Genomic DNA, 25,923 nt, shown 5'->3' with positions numbered 1-25,923 from the left:
CCCAGCTGAACGTGGAGGCTGCCCACACAGAGATCCTCAAATACTTCCAGTCGGTCTCCTCCAACCGCTGGCTGATGATCAAGATCTTTCTGGTCCTCGTGGTCTTCTTCATCATCTTTGTCGTCTTCTTTGCTTAAAGGAATGAGGAGCGGGGAAACCGTATCGAATGAGGAAAAATAAAATTAAAGCTAGACTAAGAGGACGTATTTCGATACTCTTCTATCACGGTTTCATGGAGGCTTTTGGGATGCACTCGAATACGGACCTGTTGTTTTGTCCCAAGCCACAAACTTTTCAGTCTTAATTTGACTCTTCAGTGGAGAATGAAGATGTTGAACTCTCGAATAAAACAAATAAATCATCTTTAAATCCCCACTTTAAGAGCAGAAAGCTGTTCTGTAGTCTACTGACCAACTATTCGTAAACATTTAATCAAAATGGCTCTAATTTAATGGTTTGATTCTGCAAACTGTCTTATTGTTGTTTTCTTGTTTACCCTCTTTTACCACACGTCATCCTTTATATTAAGTATTTCAAAGCCAAACTTTAGAACTGGACTTGATCCTCAGATTATTTTGCTTCATAGTTTACCTGCTTTTTACTGGAACCACATGACTGTCTCATTTATCAGCAATTCTTAACCTTCTACCATCCAACACTGATGTGGATTTTTTTTTTTAATAATCTAGTTATTTGCTGTTTTGTTTCATTTGCCAAATTGGTACTGTTGTTGAGCTGTGACACAATACAAGGAAACTCGCTGTGGCACAAGTAGGCAGTCATAGCCAGATGAAGGGAGGTTTGCAGTGGAACTGAAGGGTGAGCTGTGAGAAATGTTATGTAACGATACTGTTTTAAATGAAGCTGTGTGGTGAGCAGCCTTCGCAGAGGTTTAATGGAAGAAAAGGTTTAAACCTCATTCGCTGAGTGCTGCAGGAGGATCAGTGCGTATGAAGGGGTAAACGCTGGTTGTAAAGTCACTCGATCGGCCACGTTCCCTGGAAGTGTCTGGTTGGATGCCTGTGCGCCCCATCTTTATCTAACTAATGTACAGGATGTTATTTAAATGACCACAGCTTTTTAAAAGAAACATTTTTTTTTCCTCCTTTTTTCTTTTGCTCTTTATTTTCTTTTTTTATTTTAGCCAAATGCCTTGACTTCAGTGTATAAAGTTGAAATAGTTATGAAGATGTATTGATAAAGTGCGCATTAATAAAACAGTAATGGGGTGCTGGCATTCACGTGTGAGATTTTCTTGGGATAAGAGGATTAGTCAGCATGGCTTTAATTAGCTGTAACAAACGCTGCAGTTTATATTTGGCCTTTTATTCTTTATTTTCATTTATAACAATGCAGACAGACAGATATGCATTTAAACATTAGCCTCAAGTGTTAGCTAAACCTATATTTTAAAAAAAAGACATTTTTGTGTTAAAAAAGTGTTTTAATTGCACAGAAAAAATCAGAAAATTGTTTATTTATTACCTTAAGTACATGTAATACAATAAAATCATACATGAGTCTAATTATTTTCTGCCTGCAAGGCTTTACTTGATGGGAGCTGGTGATCTGGAGCCAAACTGTGGCTGCTGAGTCTGCAGAAGACGGTTGTCCTGTCTGTTATGTAACACGTTTTAGTTCATGTGATGTGTTTATGATTCATCAGAGAGCCCTTACAGTATGGGTTTGAGTTTATAGATGCCAGAAGCTTGAGCAAAGTTTAACTCAACATCCCATATTGCAATTTTTTATAGGTCAAAACCCTTGAACCACTACTAAATGGGCTGGCATTGACATATCCTTATTTTCTTAGGTTACATGTACAGTACAGTTATAATGGTTGATTCTCAGACATGGTCAGAGTTTCAAACTATTAAGTTGGCAGACAGCAATTCAGGATTCAGACTGCTTTAAATGCTCTTTTTTCCACTTCCATATTCTTTGGTCTGTTTCATGTCAACCCAGCCTGTGGTGGTGTACAACCCAGTGTACTCTTAATGCCAGTCCCAAGTCCAGATAAATGGGAAGGTTTCATCAGGAAGAGAAGGAAGGGTAGGGGTGTAGAGGTGGTAGTCAAGGGAGTCATAGTGGATATATCAAAAAGGTGATGTAGATGGAGCTGCCAGGCAGGAGGAAGAGAGGAAGACCACAGAGATGGTCTCTGTGGTCATGAAGAAGGGCATGCAGAGCGTTAGTGTGACAGAGGAGCATGGTAGGGATAGGATGAGACTGAGGCAGATGATCTGCTGTGGCAAGGGTCCCGTCAAAAGAAGGAGGAGGATCTGTATTTACCATTTCAGATACAGAAACCTCACCCATCCGTTACCAGACAAAAGTGGTTTTAAAGGGAGAGGAGCTAATATAAAAACTGGTTTCAGGCCCAGAATGAGACAAAGAAGGATTATTTTGAAATGGAAATCAGGCAAAGTTACTTGAAATATGGAAATGAGCATAATAGGTTGCCTTAGATTTGGAACAGCTTTTTATTCCCTTCTTATGTAGATAAAACAGTATCAGCAGTTTCAAATTTACCCACCAGGACCACAAAAGGCTGCTGACATCTTAAAACCAGAACCATAATTCTTTTAGATTTGCCTAAAGCTGCCAGTGACGAAATCTATTTAAGTCCTTTCTCTTGAATTTTTTCTTCATCTTTTGAAATAAGCAAGAAAATAATGTTTTTTAAGTTTTCCAGATTTTTATTTGACCCATTTTTTCATGGCAGCTACCTCCGCTCCTCCCTTTCTTCCTCATTAATGCTTGTCTTGTACAATCTGGGCTCACCTAGTTTTCTCTGTGACTCTCCTAGATTCTCCTCCCCTCCCTTGCACATGTCCCTCTGCTTTATTTCTCCCCTGACTCCCCCCACTTCTCTCACCCTTGAGCACTCTGCTCTATAGGGGTGATCTCTGGCATGCTCCTACTCCTTCCTTTCCTCGCCCTGGCTTTGATTGCTTCCTCCTCCCCTTCTCTATCCTCCTCCTCATCAGACCATTCCACTTCCTGCTGCAGGTTCCCCCTGGAGCCTCTCAAGTTGCTGCCCTTTGGGAAATGCCCCGTGCGGAATTTTGTGCGGAAAGTGACAAAGGAGAGGCTTTTGCTGCGCTGCTGCTTCTCAAACAGCACTTCCTGGGTCGGAACCTCGTCGTTTCCATTCGCCTCATCCACGCAGTCACGCAGCACTGAGCGAAAGAGCCGAGGAACCTCATGAACCTCGGGCTCCATCTGTGACACCAGCCTCCTGAACCTGCAGCGGGAGGGATAGAGTGAGTGTAATATGAGCTGACTTTGATTCACACCCCTTCATAGGCAATGTCACTGTAAGGAAAACACTAGTGGTGTTTGAGAGTGGGTAGGCTGTATGAAACCTTTTTTCTAACAGAGGACATGTTTGCAGAAGTGCCTATTAATGATGGAGTCTCATTGATGATTCTTGCTTTTTTCTCAACTTGTTTATATTTTTGAATCCCATATTTATTTCAGATTAATAAAACTGAATATTAGATTTTAAAGCCCTTATATTTACTTGGTCGCTTTGTCTAAACAACTCTGTTCAGTGATAACACCAGAAAAAAGTCACATTTGCCTTTTTTACTGAAAATTCATTCATCATTATGAGGGACCTCTGTTGAATTAATTATGAGCATTTACCAGTGAGGGGTAGGGTTAGTGCTGGGTCATATTTACACCACACCAAAGCAAGCATAGTCGCAGAAACTAGAAAATTGTACATGCATCTTGACCCTCCAGTTTTTCTATTCTCAGATTTACATAAGGGGTTAATATGAACCTCACACAGACATTTAAAAGTAAACTTTTATAAGTACGGCTCTAACAGTATCAGCAAGTTATTGCTTAGTGTGTAAAATGGATTAGACTGAAACCTTGCAGCTCTCTGCTGTTTGAATGATCTGTAGGTCTTTTAGTTATAGTAACAGTTTCACGGTTTTCCTGCCAGTTCGCTACCTCTGTGTCTACCACTGCCTGTCTTTCTTACCTGACAATCACAGGCCCACACTGTGCAGGAGGGATTTTGGCACAGAGGTCTTGCAACTCCAGCAGGTCATTGGGAGTGAGCTCATAGGGCTGTGGGGTTGGGGTGGTTGCCAGCCAGCTGTAGTCTGCTGTAGAGGAAGAGCTGCGACGGCGGCGACGACCCTCCGTCGCCCTCTCCAAGCGGATGCGTTCAGTGCGCTTCACCATGGCCCCCAGCTCCAGCATCAGGGTGTTGGTTACCAGCTCCTCAGTTGTTCGCTGGCCGGGCACTTTAGGCTCAAGGGAGAAAACAGCGGACCAAGGAAACATCTGGAAAAGACACAAAGAGTTGGTGAAGAAGAGACTGAAAAGTATCTGTCATAAGATGATATGACCTTCACCATGTTTGAAGCCATAGTATTTAAAGCAAAAGCATTAAAATCACCTCAGCACACAGTCTGTAGAGGTGTTTTACACTGGAGTTATTTAAAATCCTCTAAAATCTTAAGTGTCTATTTAAGTAAAATGTAGTGCATATGTGAATGCAAACACATTGCATACTGTTCTAACTTCTCTCCTTGTTATCAGATATATATAAATCTTTTCTTACCTTCATGAAACAAGGGTTACAAAGCTGTATTATCTTCTCTTCTGATGAATATCCAACACTTGTCTGGTAAAACCTCTGTCAGCAGTAAAGTGAGCAGCGGGCCTCCACGGGCTCGCGACATTCAAAGTGGACGAAACTCCTGAGACTCCAGCTGGTGGCTCACAGATACCTGACTGCTTTGCTACCGCTGAAGGTCCCCAGCAGACAGCGTGTGGATTTCTGTGAGGGGTGCGTATTGTGTGTGTGCGAGTTTGGGATTGAGAATACAAGTAATCCTGTATTAATAATGAGTGAGTGACGAGAGGAGCTTACCTCATGACATGAGTGTACACCTGGGAGAGCCGTGTGCGTTTGTGCTTCTGTGTGTGATGGCCAAAATTCAGGTGGGGTATTTATATAACAGCATGGGAATTAATTTTGTTTTGCCACCTTTCTTTTGCATGTTTTTCATGATTTTATCTCTTATCTGCCGTTAAAGATGTAATGAAGCTTGCAGGTCACAAACACCTTTCTCTAAGATATTTCAAACCACTTTCAGAGTCTGACAGACTCATTTCTCGACAGTCGTGAAACTTAAACCAGCAGAATTTCTGGTTTCAGGCTGATAGGCATACTATTATACCCAGCACAGTCTTTAAAATAGCATACTGGTAGTCTGAAAAATACCCTTCCAGTGGACAGACAATAATCTTTCAAACACACCTGCAATTACCAGACTGTTGTTAGGCTAATGTTACATAACAACCAACCTAATCTCACTTTCTCACACACTCAGGTGTTATCAGTCTGTCCCATCGACTTGTACATGGCATTGTATTGGTCACATAAGGTAACTACAGTCTAGTGCCTGGGTTTCCACACCACTCAGCAATGAGCCACCAAATCCCAGATTACATTCAAATCCATAGCCTACCAGGAAGAATGAGTGGTTGTAATAGCTGTCATAATCTAATTACAGCTGCTACACTCAGTGACTGAAGGGAAAACAGTTCTTACTGTTATCGACGAGTGTTGCTTGTTTCAGTTTATCTAATGCCTGAAAATGCTGCAGCTACACACAAGATGAGAGCCTAAAGGGTTACATACATTGCCCTTGCCTAACATCTGATAAACAAAGTAAAACCATAACACCAGTCAAACACACATTCAGACAGCAGTGGTGGAGGCAGGCAATTTTCATAGGAGTGGCCAAGCTGAGACCATTACTTACACTGGGCAGGGAAAGAAACTGACATGTCCCTTTTTTTTTCTTCTTTTTGCTTTTTGGTTGCTGCGTGGCATGTTGCTGTGGGCTAAATACTCTGCTAAAACATTAAGGCCATATCAGCTGCTTTGGTGCAAATAAAGGTGACAACAGGTCCACTGGAGAGGCAACAACAGGACAACCCTCCAACCCTTTAATAACTGAGTGTGAGCAGTAGTAGACTTTTTGACTTCTCACTGTTTTCATTTGCATACTGAGGCATGGCCGCCATGTAGAATTATTCCATGTAGACTCATACATTAATATCCTTTTTGTTGCTGTGTTTATACATCCCCACCCAAATGATACGCAAACACTCAAGTTTTATTCTCTTTTAATTGTTGAGTACGATTTCAATGGTTCATTGGACTGTTACATAAAATGAACAACAGCACCAAAGAAATATTTCAGCTCAAAGAAAGAAAGAAAGAAAGGGATGAAAGTCTGTGCATATCCTGTTAACTTGAGTTGGGTGGAGTGGCCAAACTTCAGGGGTGGATCCTTGCTTTCCTTCTGCCAGACAGTGGCAGTATGAGAAGATAAGATTTTAAGCTTTCACTCTAAAGAAACCTTTATCATTGGGCTATTTTGTTTAATTACTTGTAAGCATCCCAAAATGTATCCACCAAATATTTTTCTATCAATACCATTTTAAACTCTTAAAGTGCATATTGTACAACTGTTCAACAATTATACTTAAGAATGTTGTTTATTCTTTCATAAGTCAGGCAAACTTTGCACTTTATTCACCTACATTTATAATATTTCTTTGCTAATACCATATTTTCTAATGGTGTTTTTGTTTGTGGTTGTTTTTTGGTTGGTCAGTGAATATGTGTGACTGTGTGTGTGTGTGTGTGTGTGTGTGTGTGTGTGTGTTGGGGGAGGGGGGGTGTCAAAGATCTAAGCTACAGGATAAACAGATTTTGTTTCTTTCTGCTGCGGTTTAATATTAAAAGTATTATATACCTAATTAATTTACTACAGTTTCAAATATTATTATATAGCCTAATATATTTTTTTATTATTTATTATAATAGTCATGTAATAAATATTATTATTATTATTCACAGTTAAACTAAATTTCTATCTTTATGAGACAAGCAAACACTACCTTGTGGAAAAAGGTCACTTGATCATCATTTAAATAGACATTAAGAAGAAAAGATGGCTGAAACACAACCACGCGGAAACCCACACTCAATAGCTCTTTATTAATCTTCTGCTAACATCAAACAAAAATAATTTAAAACCTGTAGACTGTTTTTTAGATTCTATGTATAGTTCAGGTGTGGTGGGTTATGTACGTTCATGGTGCTGAAAAACTAACTTAAACAATATTGGTGAAGGGAGGAAGACAGGACAGAAAAAAACTGTCCGATGCAAACCAATATAGCATAAGATAAATAATTTTTACTAGTTTTATTTATTTATCATATTAGTATTAAATCATATATTTTTATACATTTGTTATAACAAATATATAAGACATCGTCAAACATAAAAATAAAATATATAAAGAATGTATTAACTTAAAATACAGAGCAGTCTGTTAGCAACAGTTAAATTAGCAGCATCATGTTTCCACTGGCACTGGACGTCGCTAGAGGTCATCAGAGGTTCACACCCCCACGAGGACTTTTCCCAAAACATTCCGCTGCTACGTCACCAGTTCCCGCCCCGCTCCGCCTCGTGCCACAACGACTCCGGCTTGTCAGCTGCACGAGACGTGCGGCATCTCGTCTCAACCTATGAAAACTGTCAGTTAAAGCTAGCGCCTAGCTCCTCTCGCTTTAAACTTAAACTTAGCTTCGCCGAACAGTGAAGAGCCGGAGCCTGGTTCTAACAGCGGGAACAGAGCCCTGTCACGCCTGCGTGTGTGAGAGTGTGTGCGCCTCCCCGGCGGCGGCTGGCGCCCTTTGTAACTGAAGTAGTGAATGGTAAGTAGCTTTACTGCGTGGCTAGCTGGTAGCATCATCGCTACAGTTGTGTGTTATTCAGCGCTCACCTAACACTGATAGGTGGTAGAAAAGTTACTTTCGGCTGGTCTCACTGCGGCTGTTACTCACTCTCTGCCTCCGTGGCTGTTAAAGTGAGATTTAGTTTGAAGTTGTCATTTGTCTCGTGTTGAGTTTTGAACCTCGTGATCAGGCTAGGGTCCAACTTCTGGCTCCCTGCCACCACCACCTCCTCCTCCTCCTCCTCCTCACCATCATCATCATCATTATCATTGTTGTGCTACATCTGCACATGTCCACCTCATTAAGAGACTGCCTGAGACGGCGTGCTTTTGTCCCTAATTAGAAATTAATGGTTATATTTCCAAAGTGTGTGTGGATAACATTCATCTTTGTGATTTTTGTTTTATCCTACCTTTATGGGGCTGTTTGTTTTTGTAATCGTGTTTCTATTGTATTTTATTTGAGCTATTCTGTTGTAGGTTGTGTTTAAGATAAGATCTACGTTATTCCAAAAGCTTGACGTTTTTAGCTGCTATAACATTTAATTTTCCGAACGCCTACTTATAAACTTAAATAAGTATGGTGTGATTCGGTGAAATAAAACAGAATACAATATGACAAACGAAATATTCCCGTTATGTACAGATTAAAGTCAGATAAGTATAAACATAAAATAAACATGGAAGAAAAATAAAACAGAAATAAAATTGCTTTCTAAATGTAGTGCAAAGATAACAAATATCAGATGACATTATAATGGATCAGTACGACCAAATGTGGTATTCATATTTTATCTGCTGTAATGTACTAATTGTATATCTCATCTCCTTGTACTGACATTCAGTACTTTATTTATTAAGGTGTCATGAGCAATAGCATAAAATGATCACATTCTTTAATATCACATGTTTGATCATGGTCTTTTAATCCCCTGATGTTTGTTTTTTAAAGAGTTTCTTTCTTTTGTCATGCCATTACGTTTTGTGTAAGGCCTTCTGTTTTCTCTGCCTGTTGTAAAGTGGAAAGAGAAAAAATTAATTTGTTGTATTAATTATTATTTTGAAGTTGGTACCTGTTTTCTAACTTGTGGTAGATGAAATATTGAATGGCTTTCTCCATCTTGAAAGAAGAGGAAATAGATATGAGCAGGGGAAAGACAACATATGATGTTTTACTATCATGTGAAAAAGAAAGTACAGTGGTACATAAAGTCCTATGACAATTTTGTCACAGGACTGTATGTGCCTGAGACCACTTTTCCACTATTGACTCTTTCTTGACTTTAGGTGGTCTGTGGAACAAAAACACTAAAAAGTTCTGTAATTTCACCCTGACAGTCATGTGCTGTATTGTGAAACGAGCACTGCATGAAAAACCAGATTTTCAACCTCAAGATCACCTGCAGATCTAACCCATTCCTGGCAGTTAACAACTGGTCATGGACTTTGATTAGAACCTGTAATTAGTAAATGAATGATGTTGAACTATCAAACAGAAAAGTTGCCAAACCCTCCCAGGTTGAGGCTTCTCAAACTCTACTTTTCTTTTATGTTATATTTTTATCAATTAGAAATGTTAATTTACTTTTATGGGGACACTTACACTCTGACTAATTTAAAATATTAGCTATAGCTTAATAGTGATTAATCAGATGAATCCTTACTTAAAGTAATTGATAGTTGCTGCCTTTAACACTAATCAGCTTGTGCACTAGTATACTGTTCTCAGTAATGCTCAGATTGGCGTGTCATCCTAATGAAACTGAAAAGACACTTAAGTCCCCTGTACAAAAGTGTTATTGTCCAGTCTTTGTAGTCACTCTGGGTGTTATGTGACTGGCTCCTCTCAGTCATATTCGGGTATTACTGCCAGGAAGCAGGTAAATAGTGACGCGACATGTATGCTATGACAGAAACTATGTGAGTTTGGTGTTGACAGCCTTGAGGCTGTAATGCAAGTCCAAACTGAGCTTTTAATAAACCTTTGAGTTTGTTTCAGGCCATTTCAATCAGGCTTTTCTTCATTCCAATGCTCTCATCTTTAATTCTGCTTATCCGTGTCCAGGTGATGTTGTTGTTGTTGTTTGTCTGTAATAACAGTGCTTGCAAATGCAATGTTTTGAACAAGAGACTTTAAAACAGCCATCAGATGTGGCATTGTCTGAGGAAGAACCTTGACGTAAACTTGAAATTTGAGAGAGATTCTATTTACTTTCAGCGATGCATGAGCATAGCAAGAAGGCTGTGTTGGGAAACACTGAGTCACAGCTGCCCAACAGTGACAACCAGTTTCTCCCTGAGGGTTCAAAGCCTTAGCAACATTCAACACAGGACACAGTCAAAGGCAGACATGATTGAAGCTTGTTTAGATATACATGCTATCAATTGAATCCTCTGTACCAACACATGCATACAACTTAGCCTTCAAGTTACTACATTTATTTTAGCATCAGAGTGGATTTAGGTATGACTCATAATAAATTATACTGTAGTACTATTTGCATTTGATTTACCTACATTGTTTTGTTTATATATGAAAGATATTCTGAAACATTGAAACTTAATCATGCATGGATTTCACAACCTTCCTTTATTCTTGCCACACTTATGGGCCAGTTCATGTTAAATAAAAAATATGAAAAATTGTAGAAGTAGATTGACAAAGTAGTGGTAGGAAGCATTTTTATGACTAATAATAACACAGGCCACATAAGTATATGGCTGGGATTATAAATGGCCTATACTTCCTCTTTGTTCTGGTAAATCCCATGGCTTTAGAAGCTGTCTTATTCTGGATCAGCCAACTATGAATAGGAAAGGTTAGGTAGCACCATGCCTTGTAAAGTCTGTCACCACGAGTGCTTAGAAACCAAGTGACCTTTCAGTTTAAAAAGGAAATGTTTTCTTCTGAGGGAATGAAATGAACTTTCATTCAAGCTCTTAATATAAATTTCCCACCCTTTCAGGCCCAGGCAGAAAGAAATGAGCTGGGCTGAGGAGGACTGGACAGTAGGGCTGTCTGGACGGGTTCTGCAAAAGGTGAAGGAGCTGCAAATCCATCATGAACGGCTGTCCAGGGAAAACAAGCAGAAACAGCTGCAGCTGGACAACATCCATGCAAGCCTTGAGAAGCAAACTGTGAAAGTATGAACACTTACACTGTTCCTCACACAATTTACATGACAAATAACTGAAACACAAGTATTAGTAACTTTGTGATTTGGTACTGTTGACTTTGAAAGTTTAGTTAAGGCTGTAAGAAATCATCTAACTTTGTCATGCTTCTGAACTGGACTGGATTTTTGGAGTCAGCCAGCAGGTTCAACCCAAGAACCTTGCTGCTGTGAGACAGCAGTACTAACTGCTGCACCACCATGGTACCTATTATGGTTGATGTAATGCTGCCTTTTCCAAAAACAATATGCTAAATCTAGATTAACATTAGGAAATCTTTTTATTGGAAGCTCAATTTGGAAGTTATCTAGAATTTAAGAAGTAGCCCTGTATCTCTGTGATCAGTGAGAGCTCAGTCTCCCACTGACTGCTGACCATGGATCCACTGGCACTGGCTCAGGAAGCTGCTCCTGCCACCTGCTGTGGCATTGAGCGCTTAGACAGACCACAGAAAAATTACATAATCTGTAGGAAATAGTATTTTTATGAGTGCTTCTTTAAATGCACACTTTTTCATCTGAGTTACACAAAAGAATAAAATCATGCATTAGCTTTTCAAGAAATTTTATATATGAATGTAGAGAAAAAGTTGACCTACATGTTGCTCTTCAAGGAAATGCAGTTCCTGTAATTTTAATCTTCTCTAAATAACATTGTGCAAATATTGTCATGAAGGGTGAGTCATCTGTAGCGGGGTTTCCTTAAATAATCATTAAATATATACTTCTCTCTCTCTCCTTTTTCCTCCTTTTTTCTGCCAAGTATGAGGAGGTACGTGTGGAGCTGCAGTCGGTGCAGCGAGAGCTCCAAAGCGTTCGGGATGAGGCCACGACAGCGGGGACGAGCAGGGACCGCCTTACGCAGGAGCTTCAGACTAAGCAGGCCCAAGTTTGCTCTTTGGAGGGCCAGCTAGATGCTGCTCGTACCCTCAACAACAAACTCACCCAGGAAATCAAAAGGTCAGCATGAGCTAAAACCCACAGAGGCAAGACGCTTCTCTCATTTTCAAATTCATCTGGTTTTGGTCTGTATGTATTGTTTTCACTGAATGTTTGAAGTACAGTAACATTTGGTATTCTTAGAATAACTTAGTTTGAATTAAACTTGATAGTTAAATACAATCTGTCTTTTAACCAAATGAAAAATAAAAAATAAAAAAGGGGTATTTGGAAGGTTAAACTACAATTGATTGTAGGAACTACATGCAGCACTAAAAATCAGATAATAGACATTACATTTTGATAGTATAGGAAGCTGTCTTAAATGGAGATGTCCCAGTCAGCTTTTTGGAGGTTGATTGGGTACAGTCCCGATATTATTCAGTCTGATACTTACATTAGCAAAAGTAATTGTTAGATATGTTTTCTTCTGCTCTGTTCCAGTAATTTGCATACAAGTGGCTTTATTTATTAATTGAATGGCATATTGTACACTGTTAATGGTTACCATACCACTTTGTTTATAATTCACTTTTGAAAAACAACAACAGGTCTGACCAAAGTGCTGTACAATAAAACTAAACATAAAAGATCACAGAGGCCAGAGGGTCAAAAAAACCCAGACACAAATAAGGCCTGTAGAAGTTAAACAATAAAGGAATACATAAAAAGCAACTGAAAAACACAGTAAGCATATCACACTGGGTCAAAGGCCAGGGAATAAAAGTATGTAAACAAGATTTTAAAACAACAAGTTAAGGAGCCTGCTTGACATGCGGTGGCATATTGTTCCACAGTCTTGGTTCTGCAACTGCGAAAGCTCTATCCCTGCTGAATTTTCATTATATTAGCAGGTTATTGCATGAAATAGAAAATGTACCATTGATTACCATGTAACCATGTAACATGTTAATAAAAACAGAATGCAATGGTTTGCAAATCTCATAAGCCCATTTTTATTGACAGTAGAACATAGAAAACATGTCATATTTTTAAACTTTAACATTTTACTATTTAGATTATATTAGCTTATGTTAAATTTGATGACCAAAAAAGTTAAGAAAGGTGGTTCTAAATAGGAACAGCTAGAGGAACATTTTGAACTAATTAGGTGAATTGACAGTTTCTTAGAAGTAAAAATGGGCAGAGGTTCACCAGTCGATAAAAAACTGCATGTATGTTCCTCAGCCTAAAATTCTGAAGGCTGTCTCATCATCTACAGTACATGATGAGTTATGTTAATGTTTTTTTTAAATGATTGTTGGATGGCACATATTGCTATGAATTGTGGGAGGGCATACTTTCCTTTCATAAGTGATAGCTCAGTGTAACCTTGACTAAAAGAGTTAAACTACATTTTGAAGGAACGGCTTTTCTCAGTGTGTAGAGAATTCAGCCAGCTGTTATCATTGTTTTTGCATATACTACTGGATCTCGTCCTTCAGCTAGGATATTTTCTAAGCAAATCTGACTTTTTGACCTCAGCCCTCATTTCCTGTGAGAAATATCTCGATTTCTCTTCCCACTCTAAACTCTTTCACTCTGTGTCTCCTTTCTGTGGCAGGCTGGAGGCCGAGCTAGAGAAGCTGCAGAACAGCATCAGGTCACCAGATACCTCTCTGTTTTCTACTCCCTGCTGGAATACAGCCTCGCCCTGGGAACACAATGGTACAGTTTTCTAAACTGTATAATTATTAATTGGTTTAATCTCTATGACAGTTTATTTCTTATCTTTTATTAAAACTCTTTACAGTTAAGAAAATTAAATAGTTAAACCACCAGAGTCCCAAATGAGCAGTGGCTATAAATAAACCCCCTTGAGCTACATTGCTTTCCCAGCCCTCTACTCTCTCAGGACAGTTTGTTTGTCTTTCCTCTCGTCACTAAACCACTTGGTAATTTACAGCTGTTGTTCCTGTTCAGTTTTTGTGATCGGTTGTAGGTACTAAGTTCAGTCCATATGCTTTGTTTTTGCCCTGTAGGGAGCCGACAGGAAGAGAAACAGGGGCACAGAGATGAAGGGCAGAGCTGGGCTCCTCACATCCGAGTAAGTCTGACCATGTTCTCACACTGAGCTACGTGTAGGCTAATCCAAGACTGCTGTGGATTGTAGCTGAAAGCTGATGTTCTCTACTTGGAGGATTTAACTGTCTTATTAGCAAAGCATAACATCCCTCCTTATTTGATTAGTTTTCCTTTTAGTCTTAAGTAATTAAGTCTTTCCAAATAAGTGGCCCAGGTGGCTGTAACTGTTTCTTAAATGTGAGCTACTGCAGGACGTGGTCCATTAAAAAAAAAAACAGATGAAACAATGTTGTACTTAATTTCTCTATCTTTAAACATGACAGTGTAGTTAAGAATTTTTATAGTAGGTTAAAGAGCATCAGTGTCTGTTATCAGGGTGTTATTGTACAATTCAAATCTCATTCTGGCCTTGTGATAAGGACACAAAGAATTCTTATTTTAAAGGTGTTCTGTCCTTTTAATGGAGTTTTTTTCTGGTTAAATTTAGATGTCAAAAACAACACCATGGCTCACAGCTCTTTGTTTAACAGCAAGGTTCTTTCTTCTAGTAGTCAGGTGAAAGGATAAGATTGGCAGTATTATCAAAAATTTTAAAGAATGACCAAATCTAACTTTATATACACATTTTTAACTGAAGACTGAAAACTTTAAAAAGGTGTGAAATTTATCATTTTATTCCTAAAAAATGAGATCACTAGATTTTTAAGAAGTATGACTTTATTTGTGGGTTTAACACAAATTACGTTGCCCCAGGTTCATCATAATAATTTGTAATTCAGTGCTCCTTCTGTGGAATGTTTTTTTAACTTTGTACAAAAGAATATGCTGTTACAGGCTTGCACTACTTAGACAAGCTACTAAGTTATTGCTGGTTTCATCTGCTTTTATTTTTTCCTAACGTTCATCATAGTGTGCTGCTGCATGTGTTTGTTCAGGTCTGGCAGGCAAAAGAAAAGTTTTAGGAAAATGTAACAGCAAGTCTGTGCTCTTACATCTGAACATTGACTTTTCTTTCACGATCTCTCATCCTGAAGCAGCATTTGAAATATACTAAAGGTGGTGTGCACGCTGAAGCAATTTCTCTTGAGTTATGAATAAAACAGCAGTTAGTAATTCCTAGTTGCATTAGTCTGATTGTAAAACCTTGAGCCCTTGAGCCTTGTTTTTGTCGAGCCTCTTCCTACTCATGCTGCTCCTCTTTTTTCTTTTTTCTTTTTGTCTTTGATTAAACCCTCTCTCATCCTTTCAGCAGCGGCTTCAGTTCTCTGAGACACCCACACCTTCATTGCCACAACAACAACACAAGAGCACACGCCACAGCCACTCATCCGTCCAATCGGACACCTTCTCCACTCCCTTGGGTGTGTTTCCATGGGAACGGGATGACACAAAACCAGCAGCAAGGAGGCGACCTCTGCCCTCTCCCTCTTTGATGCCGTCCTCTGATGTCACAAATCAAGGCCTGTCAGAGCAGGGGGTTCATGGGAAGGACCGCAGGACAGAGACAGACAGTGAGTGGGGATGGAATTACTCTGTGTTATCCATTTGCAAATTACAAATATATACGCATGCAACTCAGCCCAGCAGCATTTATCCTAAAACAAGATTAAAAACCTAGCTGGATTACCATAACAACAGGAGCCAGTATGGATATGCTATTATCTACTTAACTCAGTACCCCTGCTGTGAAACCACCCTCTGATTTCAAAGTTTAGATTTTCGTTTGAATGTTTTACAGTCTTTAGCAACAAAGCACACACAGCAATTTAATAAGGAGCAGATTTGACTTTTTTTTTTTTTTTTTTTTTTTAAACATTAGCCAGGCTTTTTTATATTAGCAAAATTAACAAAACCTAAAACCACAATCAGAGATGGTGGGCTCAGAGTTGGCTTTGGTAATCACAATTTTTCCTTTCCCAATAAAGGCAAAAATTTGGTTACCTTGTTTTACAGAAAGCTATGCATTGTCCTGTTATGTCTATAAATTCAATTAAAAAAATTGTCTTTTATGCTTCAGTGAATGAAGTTTCAGTTAACATAACTATTTAGTTATGAGATTTTATTATGGCTCCAAAACCTACTTGGAGAGTGCTAAAAATGTATGTATTTATATAATCCCCTCTACAATAACGGTGGTTATCAACTGTCTTTGTTAATCCAGGCTTTGTTCCTTAGGCTTTGTTCGTGCTTGCATAAAATGGGCCATTTGACTCTTTAAATTTTTTTCTTTTCTTTTCTTTTCTTTTTCTTTTTCTTTTTTCTTTTCTTTCTTTCTTTTTTTTTTTAACAACTGAACATTAGAGCTCTTAAATCTAAACCCTGGTCTGATATCGTTCCGTGATGAGCAATGAATAGAAATCACTTCAATTTTTGATTCAATCAAAGAAATGTAAAATGACTGCAGCAAATCAGGATCCATGTAGTTAACATCTAGATTGCACTACTAGACTGCATGGCTTTCTTTGGTGGTAACACTAAAGCAAGTCTCAACAGGTTGCCTGCTTTCAGCTGAGAATGTATATCACAGTTAAAGCAAATTGCCAGTGACTCTTGTGTCCAATTTTAATCTAAAGTCTTTCCAGTCTCAACTGTGTGCAACAGTTGAAATTAGTAATGGGTAGAAACTCTATGTAATGCATAAAAGGTTCATGTTCTGTATTTTTATTTATTAAACTGTGTCACCGTTATAAAATATATTTAAAGTAAAATAAAATTATCTTAACCTACCGTACATTAAGGCATGTTATGCTGATATAGCCACCATGATGTCACACTGTTTAAATCACTCAAACTGAATATTTTCACTTTTCCTATCTTGGATGCGAACTCTTGCGTTATGTTACTCTTACGTAATTGATAAGTGGTCAGTCAATGCGCAAACTGGATAATACTAATAATACTAGTACATGCCCATGCAGCAATATTGTTTGATCTGTTTGTTTTTACAAACTTGTATACTTAGTCACAATGAGTCAAGTAAAAGAAATAGGGGTGTTGGTTCTTGCTTGTAAATGACTACATTGAAGATAAAAAAATTCCTCTTTTTTGGGGGGAGGGATTTCCTGTGCCATATTCAGGTTCTGCTCTACTTTATTAATGTCATTTTAGCCTGTTGTTTTGAGGTTTCTTGACAACATCATGACCTGATCCTATCCATGATCCTATATAGATAAGATTCTTCAGAGGCCTGAAATGTACCTGTCTGTCAAGTTTGGTTGCTCCACTCCTGATCGTGTAGGAGGAGTTCATGGACTTACAGAGATTTTATGTCTTATAGTAAGATGATCTGAAACAAGTTACTGAGCCTGTAAAGTCATCAGGAAAGTGTTTACTGAGGTCACCCAAAGGTCACCCTCCTGCTGGACATTAGAAAAAAATGCAGGTTTAAGGCACCACTGCAGTTGCTTCATTTTTCACTGATGTGCATGCTGCATGCATCATTTGATGTTATCTATGATTATCCAGAATATGTTACCACGGTGATCTTTTCACACTTTGTGATATTCAAAACTCCTTTCTAATGGCCAGTCTACCCTATTATACCATTATTCTCTCTTCATAGTACAGCCTCTGGTGCTGACATTGCTAACCAACCTTGTGTCTATAGACAGGCTGTTCCAGGGCCTGGGTTTATTACAGCAAACACTTATAGCTTATGGTCAGTTTATACTGAGGGTTTTAATTCCAAGCCAAATAAAGATTTATATAAGGGACAGATGTACAGCAAACTGAGGTCAGATGAACTCTTATTGTTTAATTTACTTAATAACAACTATAGATAAAATTGCTGGCAGGTGCCATAATTAACACTGCAAGGCCTCTCTGTTTGAAATGTGTTGCCCACTTCACTCAAAATATTATTATAAGCTTTGTCCAAATGACGAAATTCTGTCAGTTTTGGTTTACCTCAGAGTGACAGCAACGTCAGTATAAGTGAACAGTGTTGTCATCATGAATCTCATGCACATGTGTAACCTCAGCTGCACTCGTTACATAAGAGGTTGTGTAGAAATGACTGGCCAGAGATTCCTCTGCCTGCTCCCAGGCCAGCTTCATGATGTAGAGTGACTCTTACTGCAGTTTGTAGTTGTGATGTAACACTGTTGCTCTCACCGGGTGTTTTTGTGTTTGTTCAGGGGAGGAAGGAGACAGGTCAATATGAAACAATAAAAGCTGCTGGGACACCGGCATGAGGGGTCGGGGGTGGGGTTATAATGTTTACTTTAGGTGTGCCTTTGTGCAGCCATGTTTCTCCTGATAACAGAACATACAGTGTAGGATTTATTCTGGGTACTGGGTAGGATTTATACTTGGGATTGTATGTAGCAAAAAAACACTGTTCCTTTTTAGATTAGCAGTGGAAAAAAATGTGATATATTTATGTCTTTGGTAGGTAAATATATGCCTGGAGAGATTTTAAAATGGGACAGTTAAAATATTGACAATGCATTACAAGCACACAATTGATTTTTATCCTTATCATCAGTCTCCTCCCCAGGCTGGATCTAAGTGCATCGTATAGAGTTATAACTTTGATTCATTGCACCAGGGTGTATAGATTGACCCTAAGTGTTGTTGACTGTCGGCCATCGGTTTTGTTTTGTTTTGTTTTGTTTTTTTATCAGAAATCAAGATATTCTTAATGGTAATGGAAATGGATTTGTTTGTTTTTGCAATTATTCATTCGCCTGTATTCTCTTGCTCACTCTCCACTCACTGAGCCACCATTCTGCCATTTTATGATACCAGCTCACTGTTTGTTTTTTAATTAAAGGTGCTCTTTAAATTCTGAAAAAAAGTATAAATATTAGTTAACAAATACTTAATTTTCTCCTATCTCTATGAGATTAACACAGAATTTATAAACATAAACATTCTCTGGTAACAGGACTTCCTTTTTTTTTTTTTTTTTTTTAAAGAATTGTTTTATACCCAAATGAAATTATTCTCTGCTTAGGCTGCTGCCCCCACAGCCCGGCCCCAGATGAGTGGAAGAAAATGAATGAATGGATGGATGGTTGAAATTATTAACCATACTTCTTTCTGTCCATCTGTCAGTGTCTCCTCAAATTCAAAGTCGTATGTCTTCCCTGGAAGAGGAGCTGCTGGTGAAGGACAGGACGTTGAAGTCCATTCAGAATGAAATGGCGCAAACCAAGAAGGAGCTCGCCACCAAGGAGCTCAGCCTGCAGAAAGTCTCCAACGAGCTTAGCCTGGCACAGACACGTATGGCCCAGGACAGTGAACGGGTAAACACATGCACATATACTACTGCTACAGGTAGTGGTGCTTCTAGTACTACTGCTGAAAACAAACATCTCATTTCAGTGATAATAGTCCATATTTTCCTGACGCTCTGGTGTATTTTGACATGGCAGAGATGTTGATCTTATTTAACAAAACATTTGTCTTCCCTGAAATATTAACATGCTCTTTGAAAAAACTGGAAAAATGGTGGGCCTTTTTCCTGTTGTGCTGTAAAGCAGCCTAAAACCATCTGGTACGAATAAGTTGTGCAGTTGTGCTTCCCCGGTTTAATTAATACCATCTCAGTGTGAGGTCGTTCTGAATCACAGTTGAAAGACTGAAATAAACTAAGCAAGTCAACCAAAGAAAAAAAATGTAACCGATGTGTTAAAAGATATAAATACAATCCTGGAAGTGACTCATAATTATGTTTTACAAAATGTAAACACAAACATTTGGCCATTTAAACAGTTTAGTTACTGTGTGATTGCCGTATCTTTCACAAGCATACACATTCAAAACCCACAAAGTTATCTTACTGCTACAGTGTTGTGATTTGGGAGGAGTTCTTTGATAGGCTTTGTTTTCACAAGGAAAAACCTCAGTAATTTTTCCATTAACCAGTGCTAAATGATTAGAGCTGTTCTCACAAATGAATAATAGCAGTAATAATGTTTATTTGTATAGCAAAACCAGCATTATGAAGTGTTTTATGCCCTCCATCTATTCATCCATCCAACTTCTTCAGTGCTTCTCAATTTCAAGGTAGTGGGTGGCTTGAGCCTAGTCTAGCTTTCATTGGGCAAGACCTGTGTCTAACAGAGGCCCCAGAGAGAGAGAGAGAGAGAGAGAGACATACAGCATCTTAAGCTCATATTCACACATGGGGTGTATGTGTTAAAACTGCCTATACGTTGGAACTTTGGTTTGCATCAGGACGAAATTCTCAGAGATTTAATCAGCTCAAGTCATAAACAAATTAAATGCAAAAGATTTGGTTTGGCGATAATAAGTCAAACACATATGAGTTTTCACTGACATTTAACAGTATGTACCTGATGTTAAGTAATATCAGATGTATCATATAGAGCAAAACTCAGGTAAAGAGCTGCATATGTTTTTCCGTGACAGGCGTCAGGAGCTGAGCAAAGACTGAAGCAACTACAAGAGGAGCTCAAGTGTCAGAGGCAAAATGCAGAAAGCAGCAGACTGCAACACCAACAGCGTACCAAAGAGCTGGAGAAACAACATCAGAGGGTGAGATGAACATCAAAACAAAGGAAAAGCGTTTCTCATTTGATTTCCTTTTTTCCATAGATTGATGGATTCTATTGTTTGTTTTTGTGTGTTTCTAGGATTTGACAGAGCTTCAGAAGGAGAGGCAGTGTCTGGAGAAGCAGCATCAACAGGACGTGAATAAGCTCAACCAGGAGCTTCAACAGGCTAGAACGCTCCACAATGCCCTGCAGGCCCAGGCTGACAAGGTACATGCGCACACATGTACAAGTATACGCTCAAAATATTACACATTAACCAGACCAACAAGTCCTCTAACATGCATACAAATGCATTTGTCAAGATAAAGTTGCTATCAGCACTGGAAACCAAGGACCAAAAAGATATGACATAAATACTGTTTATGCTATTATTTATACTTATACTATTATACATTCATTACCTTTCCTCTTTTTAGTATTTCCTTTCTCTGTCCCTCTCCCATCTTACCTTTCGCTTTTCCTGGGACTGTTTTTATTATATGGATCCAAGGTCAATGAATTTATCTCACTTTTTCTCCCACACTTTCTGCGTGCCTGTGATGTTTTCTCTCTCTCTCCCTCTCTTTCACTGTCTTCGACTCTGTGTTTCTGATTTCTCTCCCCTCCACCTGCTCTCCTCTCCGCTTCGTCCTCCTCTCCTCTCGGTTTCTCCCCCAGTGGAAAGGTTGAGCAGAGAAGGTAATGACAGTGTGACTGCTCAGTTTTTCTTTGTTTATGGAAGCGTGAACCACTCGGAAACTTGGAACTTGTGTGTGAGAAATGGAGTGCTCAGCAAAAAAAAAGGCTTGAAACAGTGGCTGTGGGATGAGGGTGAAAGATTTGTATGAAGTGTTTTAAGGCATGTTGCATGAGTGCAGAGTGCAAATTTTGTTTGTGGTTAAAAACCTTTTTAAAAATTATACTTTGTAAGTCTTTAACATAAAGGAATGATGTGGCACTAATTTTTTATTAGATTTAAAAAAAAATCTCTCAGAAAAAAAATGTAGTCCATAAATTTCTGTGTATATATAGATACTGTCTTAACAATAGCTATTCAGTTTTACTAGTGTCCTTTAAATGTTACTGTAAGCCCTTTGTAAACCACACAGGTGTTATCTTGCATCTGATAAAGCTACACTGTGTAAATTAACAATAGAAACGTAGTTTCACATATAAAGTCAGTAACATTCAGCTGCAGGTAATGAGCACTTTATACTGGCCTTTGTGGAATTTGCGTCTTAGTATTTGTTTTTTTGTGCACGCATGAAGTTTCAGTCCTGAGAATCCAACACCTGTTTAATGTGTTTTATAGTTTCTCTTTAAATCTTTTTACATTTATTGAAATTCACTAAGTGAGCTGATAAAATCAGTATCAGATGTTTTCAGAGATGAAGAAACATTTGTATAAATGCTTTAAATTGGTCAGTGACGTGCTGATTTGATTTGTTGTTAAACTACCTGTGACATTTCATTGACTGAGAATTACTGGGTCACTCAATATTGTAACAAATCCAAGTGACTAATTAGTGACTAATATAAAAAAAATTGTCTTTAAAGAACTACACTGAAGTTAAACATAATTCATTAGCAAATAATTTACTCAGAACTTCACAATATTGCTACATATATATACAGTTATATGAGTATAATGTGTAGAATTTTTAGATGAGAACTGGTGGGAAACTAATCTTCTTGAGTCTTTGCCCATAACCCTGAGAGAGGTAGAGGATATGTTAGCAAAGCATTTGGCTGCTATCGATATCTGTCCTGCTTCCTGTTCCCTTCACTGGCTGTGATTCCTGCACCTGAAACAAGGCAAACAAGTCAAGCCTTTTTTTCAGTTCTCCTATTGTTTTTGCTTCTTCTAACCTACTTTAAATTCTTTTTAAAATACCTCCTCTGCTGTCTTGTTTGGATTCATTCTCACTATTTCACTATTCCCTCTATCAGCTTTCTCTACAGAAGCAGGCGCTGGAGAAAGAGTTGGAGACTCTGAAAGAGAAACTGAAATGGACGGAGGGACAGCTCAAGGAGAGCCAGAAGAAAGAAGCACAGACACAATCCAAACTGACGGTAACACACACAGTGATCATCACTGATACATGCAAAACTTGTTAGGAGTCATTGCCTGCATGCATTAATTATTCATTAGATGAGCAGTGGGTAATAACCATCCTTATGTGCCATATGTTAGTTAATAATCCATCATCATGTTTTATTAAAGATATCGGATTAGCGTCATCCTCACTGTTATTTAGTTGTGTCTTGTAATACTTGTAATACTACACACATCAACACTGACACAAATACAAGAAAACGGCTTTTGAATGACTGTCTATTGTTTGCCCACTATGCATGAAAGGGTTAATGTAAAAAAAAAAAAAAAAAAAGACACTTGCTTGCAAGGGAAAAGAATTTCTTCGTGAAGGGCCGCTTCAGTCTGTTTCTTTACAGATGAACTTATAGCTGTGATTTGTGGAAACATTGTTACTGGACCAAATGGGGAAGCAGCTGGCATACTGACTTACCTTGGCCAACAGGCCTTTGTTGAACCCTAGAATGAATTTCACATGATTAAAAGTTTTAGTAAAGCCTTTCTAATGAGCAAGGACATTTGCTATTGTCTTGCAAGTTCCAAATCAACATTCACTATTGTATTGCACCCTGCTAAGCTGAAGTGCAGAAGATGTAAAACGCCCACATTTTTAAAATTTGCAGCAGTTTATTACATGTTCATAAGCTTGCAACAGAGTTGGTACTAATACTGCCTTCTTCTGTAGCTTGTTTGTGGTTTCTAGCTGTTGAGACACTGTGTTTGGGTTGCTCTTAATCCATTTATATTACACACAGCATGTCCTCATGTGGCAGTCTTCTTGCACAATTGATAACATTTGAAGTGCAAACATCACAAGGTCAAAAATATAGACTGAAAAGTTATTAATGGCTTAATTTTAGTGTTATCTTGGCACTTTAAAGATGTCATGGCAGACATATTTTGGAAATCAATCTAATTTTCTGACAGACATTTGAAAAAGAAGCCTTAAAAGTCCATCGTTGGTAATGAAGATTCCCTCCAGCTAAGCTGAACACTTAAAAATCAGTAAGTTTGATTTGACTGGATTCATCCCACCTCATTTGACTATTTAAACTCTTTGCATTAGGAAGCTGTGCGTGAGGCAGAGGGCGTGGCTGTGACTCTGGAGCAGAGCAGGAAGCGAGAGCGAGCTCTGGAAGAGGAGGGGAGGAGACTTGCGGATGAGCGAGCTGACACCCTGCGTCTCCTGAAAGAACTACAGGGTGAGGCATAAACTGTGGGGACAAAGCCAAATCTGTTTATTACTCATGGGAGATGAACTCATGTTGCATGTCTGCAGAGCTTCTTGTCTTTCCTCCCTCCACAAGAGTCAGTGTTTTGGAGTCTCACATGGCCAAATGCTTAAGATGAGCTTGTTGTACTGGTGTCCTTTAGTGGGCTTATTGTGACAATGCTGCCCTTTAGTAATTTATTATTTTGTACAGCAAAAAAGGGAGATCGATTACTGAAGAGGGTGAGTCGTAGATTATGCATGACAGTTACATACTCAATGTCATGTAAATTACTCTTTCACACATAAGACTTATCCCAGTGCTGCTCCCTGCTGGTTAGTGATAGATGAATGCTATCCTTTTAAAAAATACACTTAACGTTTCCACTAATGCACATGTTTATTAGAAAGAGACTGATTGTTTTCTTAAGTTTTTTTGTTTGTACATATTAAAAATGTTTTTCCTTTTAATTCTAGAGCAAAAGTCAGCACCTCCTCCACAATCTGTCCAGTTTTGCCCTGTTGGACAGAGTTTTTCATCTCAGTCTTCCTCTTCTAATTATCCTCGACCGTCAGCCCAAACCAAGAGGCCTTCTTCAAACCGAGCTGAGCAGAGGAGGGAAGAAGAGGATACACAGGAGAGAAGGACCGATATCAGAGCATCTTATCCTTCTGATAGAGAGCCAGGAGAAGGAATTGACTCGGAACACATCAGTGCCCTGATCTCCCCAGACTCCTCAGAGTGTTTAAAGAGAGCAGGAGACAAAGGGAAAATTAATGAAGAGGAGAACAAAGTTATAAATGAGGCGATAGAATCTGATGTCTCTCATACACCCATCAACAACTCTAAAGATCTTGATAGAATGATCAGTCTTGAGCAGTCACCTAAGACACAAAATTTGACCCTTTCTGCAGAAAAGACACCTGCTCTCAAGTCTGAGCAGACCGTTCCCTCTGAAGACCTCAAAAAGGAGAATGCAATGCTCCGTTCAGAGCTCCAAGATGTACGAGATGAACTGCAGAAACGACTGGAGGATCTGGAAGCCCAACGAAGAGCTGAGACAGAAGCCAGGACCCGCCTTAAACAGCTTAGCCGCAAACACACCAGCCAGGCTGCAGAGAAAGAGGAGAAAGAAAAGGAATGGAAGGCACAACTGGAGACTGAAAGAGCTGAGACAGAGAAGCTGAGGAGGGCGATGACTGCTTTGGAGGCAGACATAAAGAGTGTAAAGGAGAGGGGAAGCGAGCAGGAGGAAGAGAAAAACAAAGAACAACAAGATAGGGAGAGTGAAATGATAGAGCTTAATATCCAGCTTAAAAAACAGCTAGCGGAGGTGAAAGCTCAGCTGGCTTTAGAGCAAGAGGAAAAAAAGAGAGAGGAAGAGGAGAGAAGCCAAATAATAAACACAGACGCTAATGTAAAGGAACAGCTGAGCATGAAAGTGGCAGAACTTAAAGCTCAAGTGGAAGAACTGAAGCAAAAAAGAAAACCCACACAAGAAGAGAAGCACACAGATACAAACACTCCCCTGACGTATTTGACTCTTCGTGATGACGAGCTCAACTCCAACATCAATAGCTGTGGCAACACACTCCTACCTTCACCAGAGCAACACCTCCTTTTCTGCCAGTCTACCAACCAACACAACATGCTTATTTCTCAGACAGCAGCAGACATCATCCAAGAAAAGAGCAACGTGATAGATGCCGAGCACTCTCCTCTGTCAGACAATGGTCAGATAGGCCGAATAGCCTCAGACCCCCAGAAGGCTGAGCCTACAGCCTCTAATTTGGTGAAAGAGGTGGAGCAACTGAAGAATGAGAATGCAAAGGAGACAGAGCGTGCTAACCAGTGTCAGATTAAACTGGAGGCTCTGCAGAGCCAGGTAAATGATACTGGATATATAGATTAGTGCACTAAATTTCTCAAACCTAAGTATTTCTGTTTTAAACAGTCACTCTCGAATGTTCTGCACTTCTGAACAGATCATGTGTCATCACTGTACTTTTGTTTATCGCTAAATCTTGAATTCATACTCTGCTCAAAAAAATTAAGGGACACTTTGAAAACACATCAGTTGGCGTTCTGTAGGTCATTTTGTAGCACTCTAACAGTCCACATGCTGTTCCTCCTTGCACAAAGGAGCAGATTCTTGTCGTGCTGATGGGTTACAACCTTCTATGGCTCTG

The 25,923-nt window shown here is 39.0% G+C and overlaps 3 protein-coding genes across 11 annotated transcripts in view; 2 read left to right on the top strand and 1 right to left on the bottom strand.

Annotated features, from left to right (window-relative positions):
• stx5a (syntaxin 5A) overlaps nucleotides 1–1,529 on the top strand; it is an 8,958-nt gene extending 7,429 nt beyond the window's left edge. For all 6 annotated transcript variants that reach the window (XM_039619341.1, XM_039619349.1, XM_031748600.2 and 3 more), the window contains one exon: nucleotides 1–1,529. This exon is cut by the window's left edge and continues 23 nt beyond it. In XM_039619341.1, the coding sequence (XP_039475275.1) occupies nucleotides 1–137 (137 nt within the window). In that variant the 3' untranslated portion in view covers nucleotides 138–1,529.
• A 482-nt stretch (nucleotides 1,530–2,011) lies between these two features.
• zgc:162144 (RD3 domain-containing protein) lies at nucleotides 2,012–4,811 on the bottom strand. Its single transcript, XM_031735830.2, has 3 exons — nucleotides 4,586–4,811; nucleotides 3,998–4,305; nucleotides 2,012–3,247 (listed from the first exon to the last, which is right to left on the bottom strand). The coding sequence occupies exons 1-3, from the start codon at nucleotides 4,589–4,591 to the stop codon at nucleotides 2,875–2,877; spliced, it is 687 nt and encodes a 228-aa protein (XP_031591690.2). The 5' UTR covers nucleotides 4,592–4,811; the 3' UTR covers nucleotides 2,012–2,874.
• A 2,688-nt stretch (nucleotides 4,812–7,499) lies between these two features.
• The window catches only part of si:dkeyp-115e12.6 (centromere protein F), a 29,820-nt gene continuing 11,396 nt past the window's right edge, over nucleotides 7,500–25,923 (top strand). For 3 of the 4 annotated variants that reach the window (XR_005614797.1, XR_004199993.2, XM_031748712.2), the window contains exons 1-12: nucleotides 7,501–7,768; nucleotides 10,755–10,932; nucleotides 11,725–11,921; nucleotides 13,465–13,568; nucleotides 13,883–13,947; nucleotides 15,175–15,436; nucleotides 18,984–19,174; nucleotides 20,304–20,429; nucleotides 20,528–20,656; nucleotides 22,379–22,501; nucleotides 23,590–23,725; nucleotides 24,211–25,619. Coding sequence is in view for 2 of the 4 variants with exons in the window: in XM_031748712.2 (XP_031604572.1) it covers nucleotides 10,771–10,932; nucleotides 11,725–11,921; nucleotides 13,465–13,568; nucleotides 13,883–13,947; nucleotides 15,175–15,436; nucleotides 18,984–19,174; nucleotides 20,304–20,429; nucleotides 20,528–20,656; nucleotides 22,379–22,501; nucleotides 23,590–23,725; nucleotides 24,211–25,619 (2,904 nt within the window). In the remaining 2 variants the exon portion in view is untranslated. Of the gene's footprint in view, nucleotides 7,769–10,754; nucleotides 10,933–11,724; nucleotides 11,922–13,464; nucleotides 13,569–13,882; nucleotides 13,948–15,174; nucleotides 15,437–18,983; nucleotides 19,175–20,303; nucleotides 20,430–20,527; nucleotides 20,657–22,378; nucleotides 22,502–23,589; nucleotides 23,726–24,210; nucleotides 25,620–25,923 lie in introns of all 4 variants that reach the window. The other variant, XM_039619326.1, reaches the window with a different exon arrangement.

The sequence above is a fragment of the Oreochromis aureus genome, linkage group 2 (assembly GCF_013358895.1).
Source record: "Oreochromis aureus strain Israel breed Guangdong linkage group 2, ZZ_aureus, whole genome shotgun sequence".
Taxonomy (NCBI): Eukaryota; Metazoa; Chordata; class Actinopteri; order Cichliformes; family Cichlidae; genus Oreochromis; species Oreochromis aureus.
This window is presented reverse-complemented; position numbering and strand designations above follow the sequence as displayed.

Coding starts and splice junctions, on each gene's coding strand:
- zgc:162144 (XM_031735830.2), bottom strand. Junction 3,248..3,997: donor TGTGGGCCTGTGATTGTCAG/GTAAGAAAGACA, acceptor CTCCCGCTGCAG/GTTCAGGAGGCTGGTGTCAC.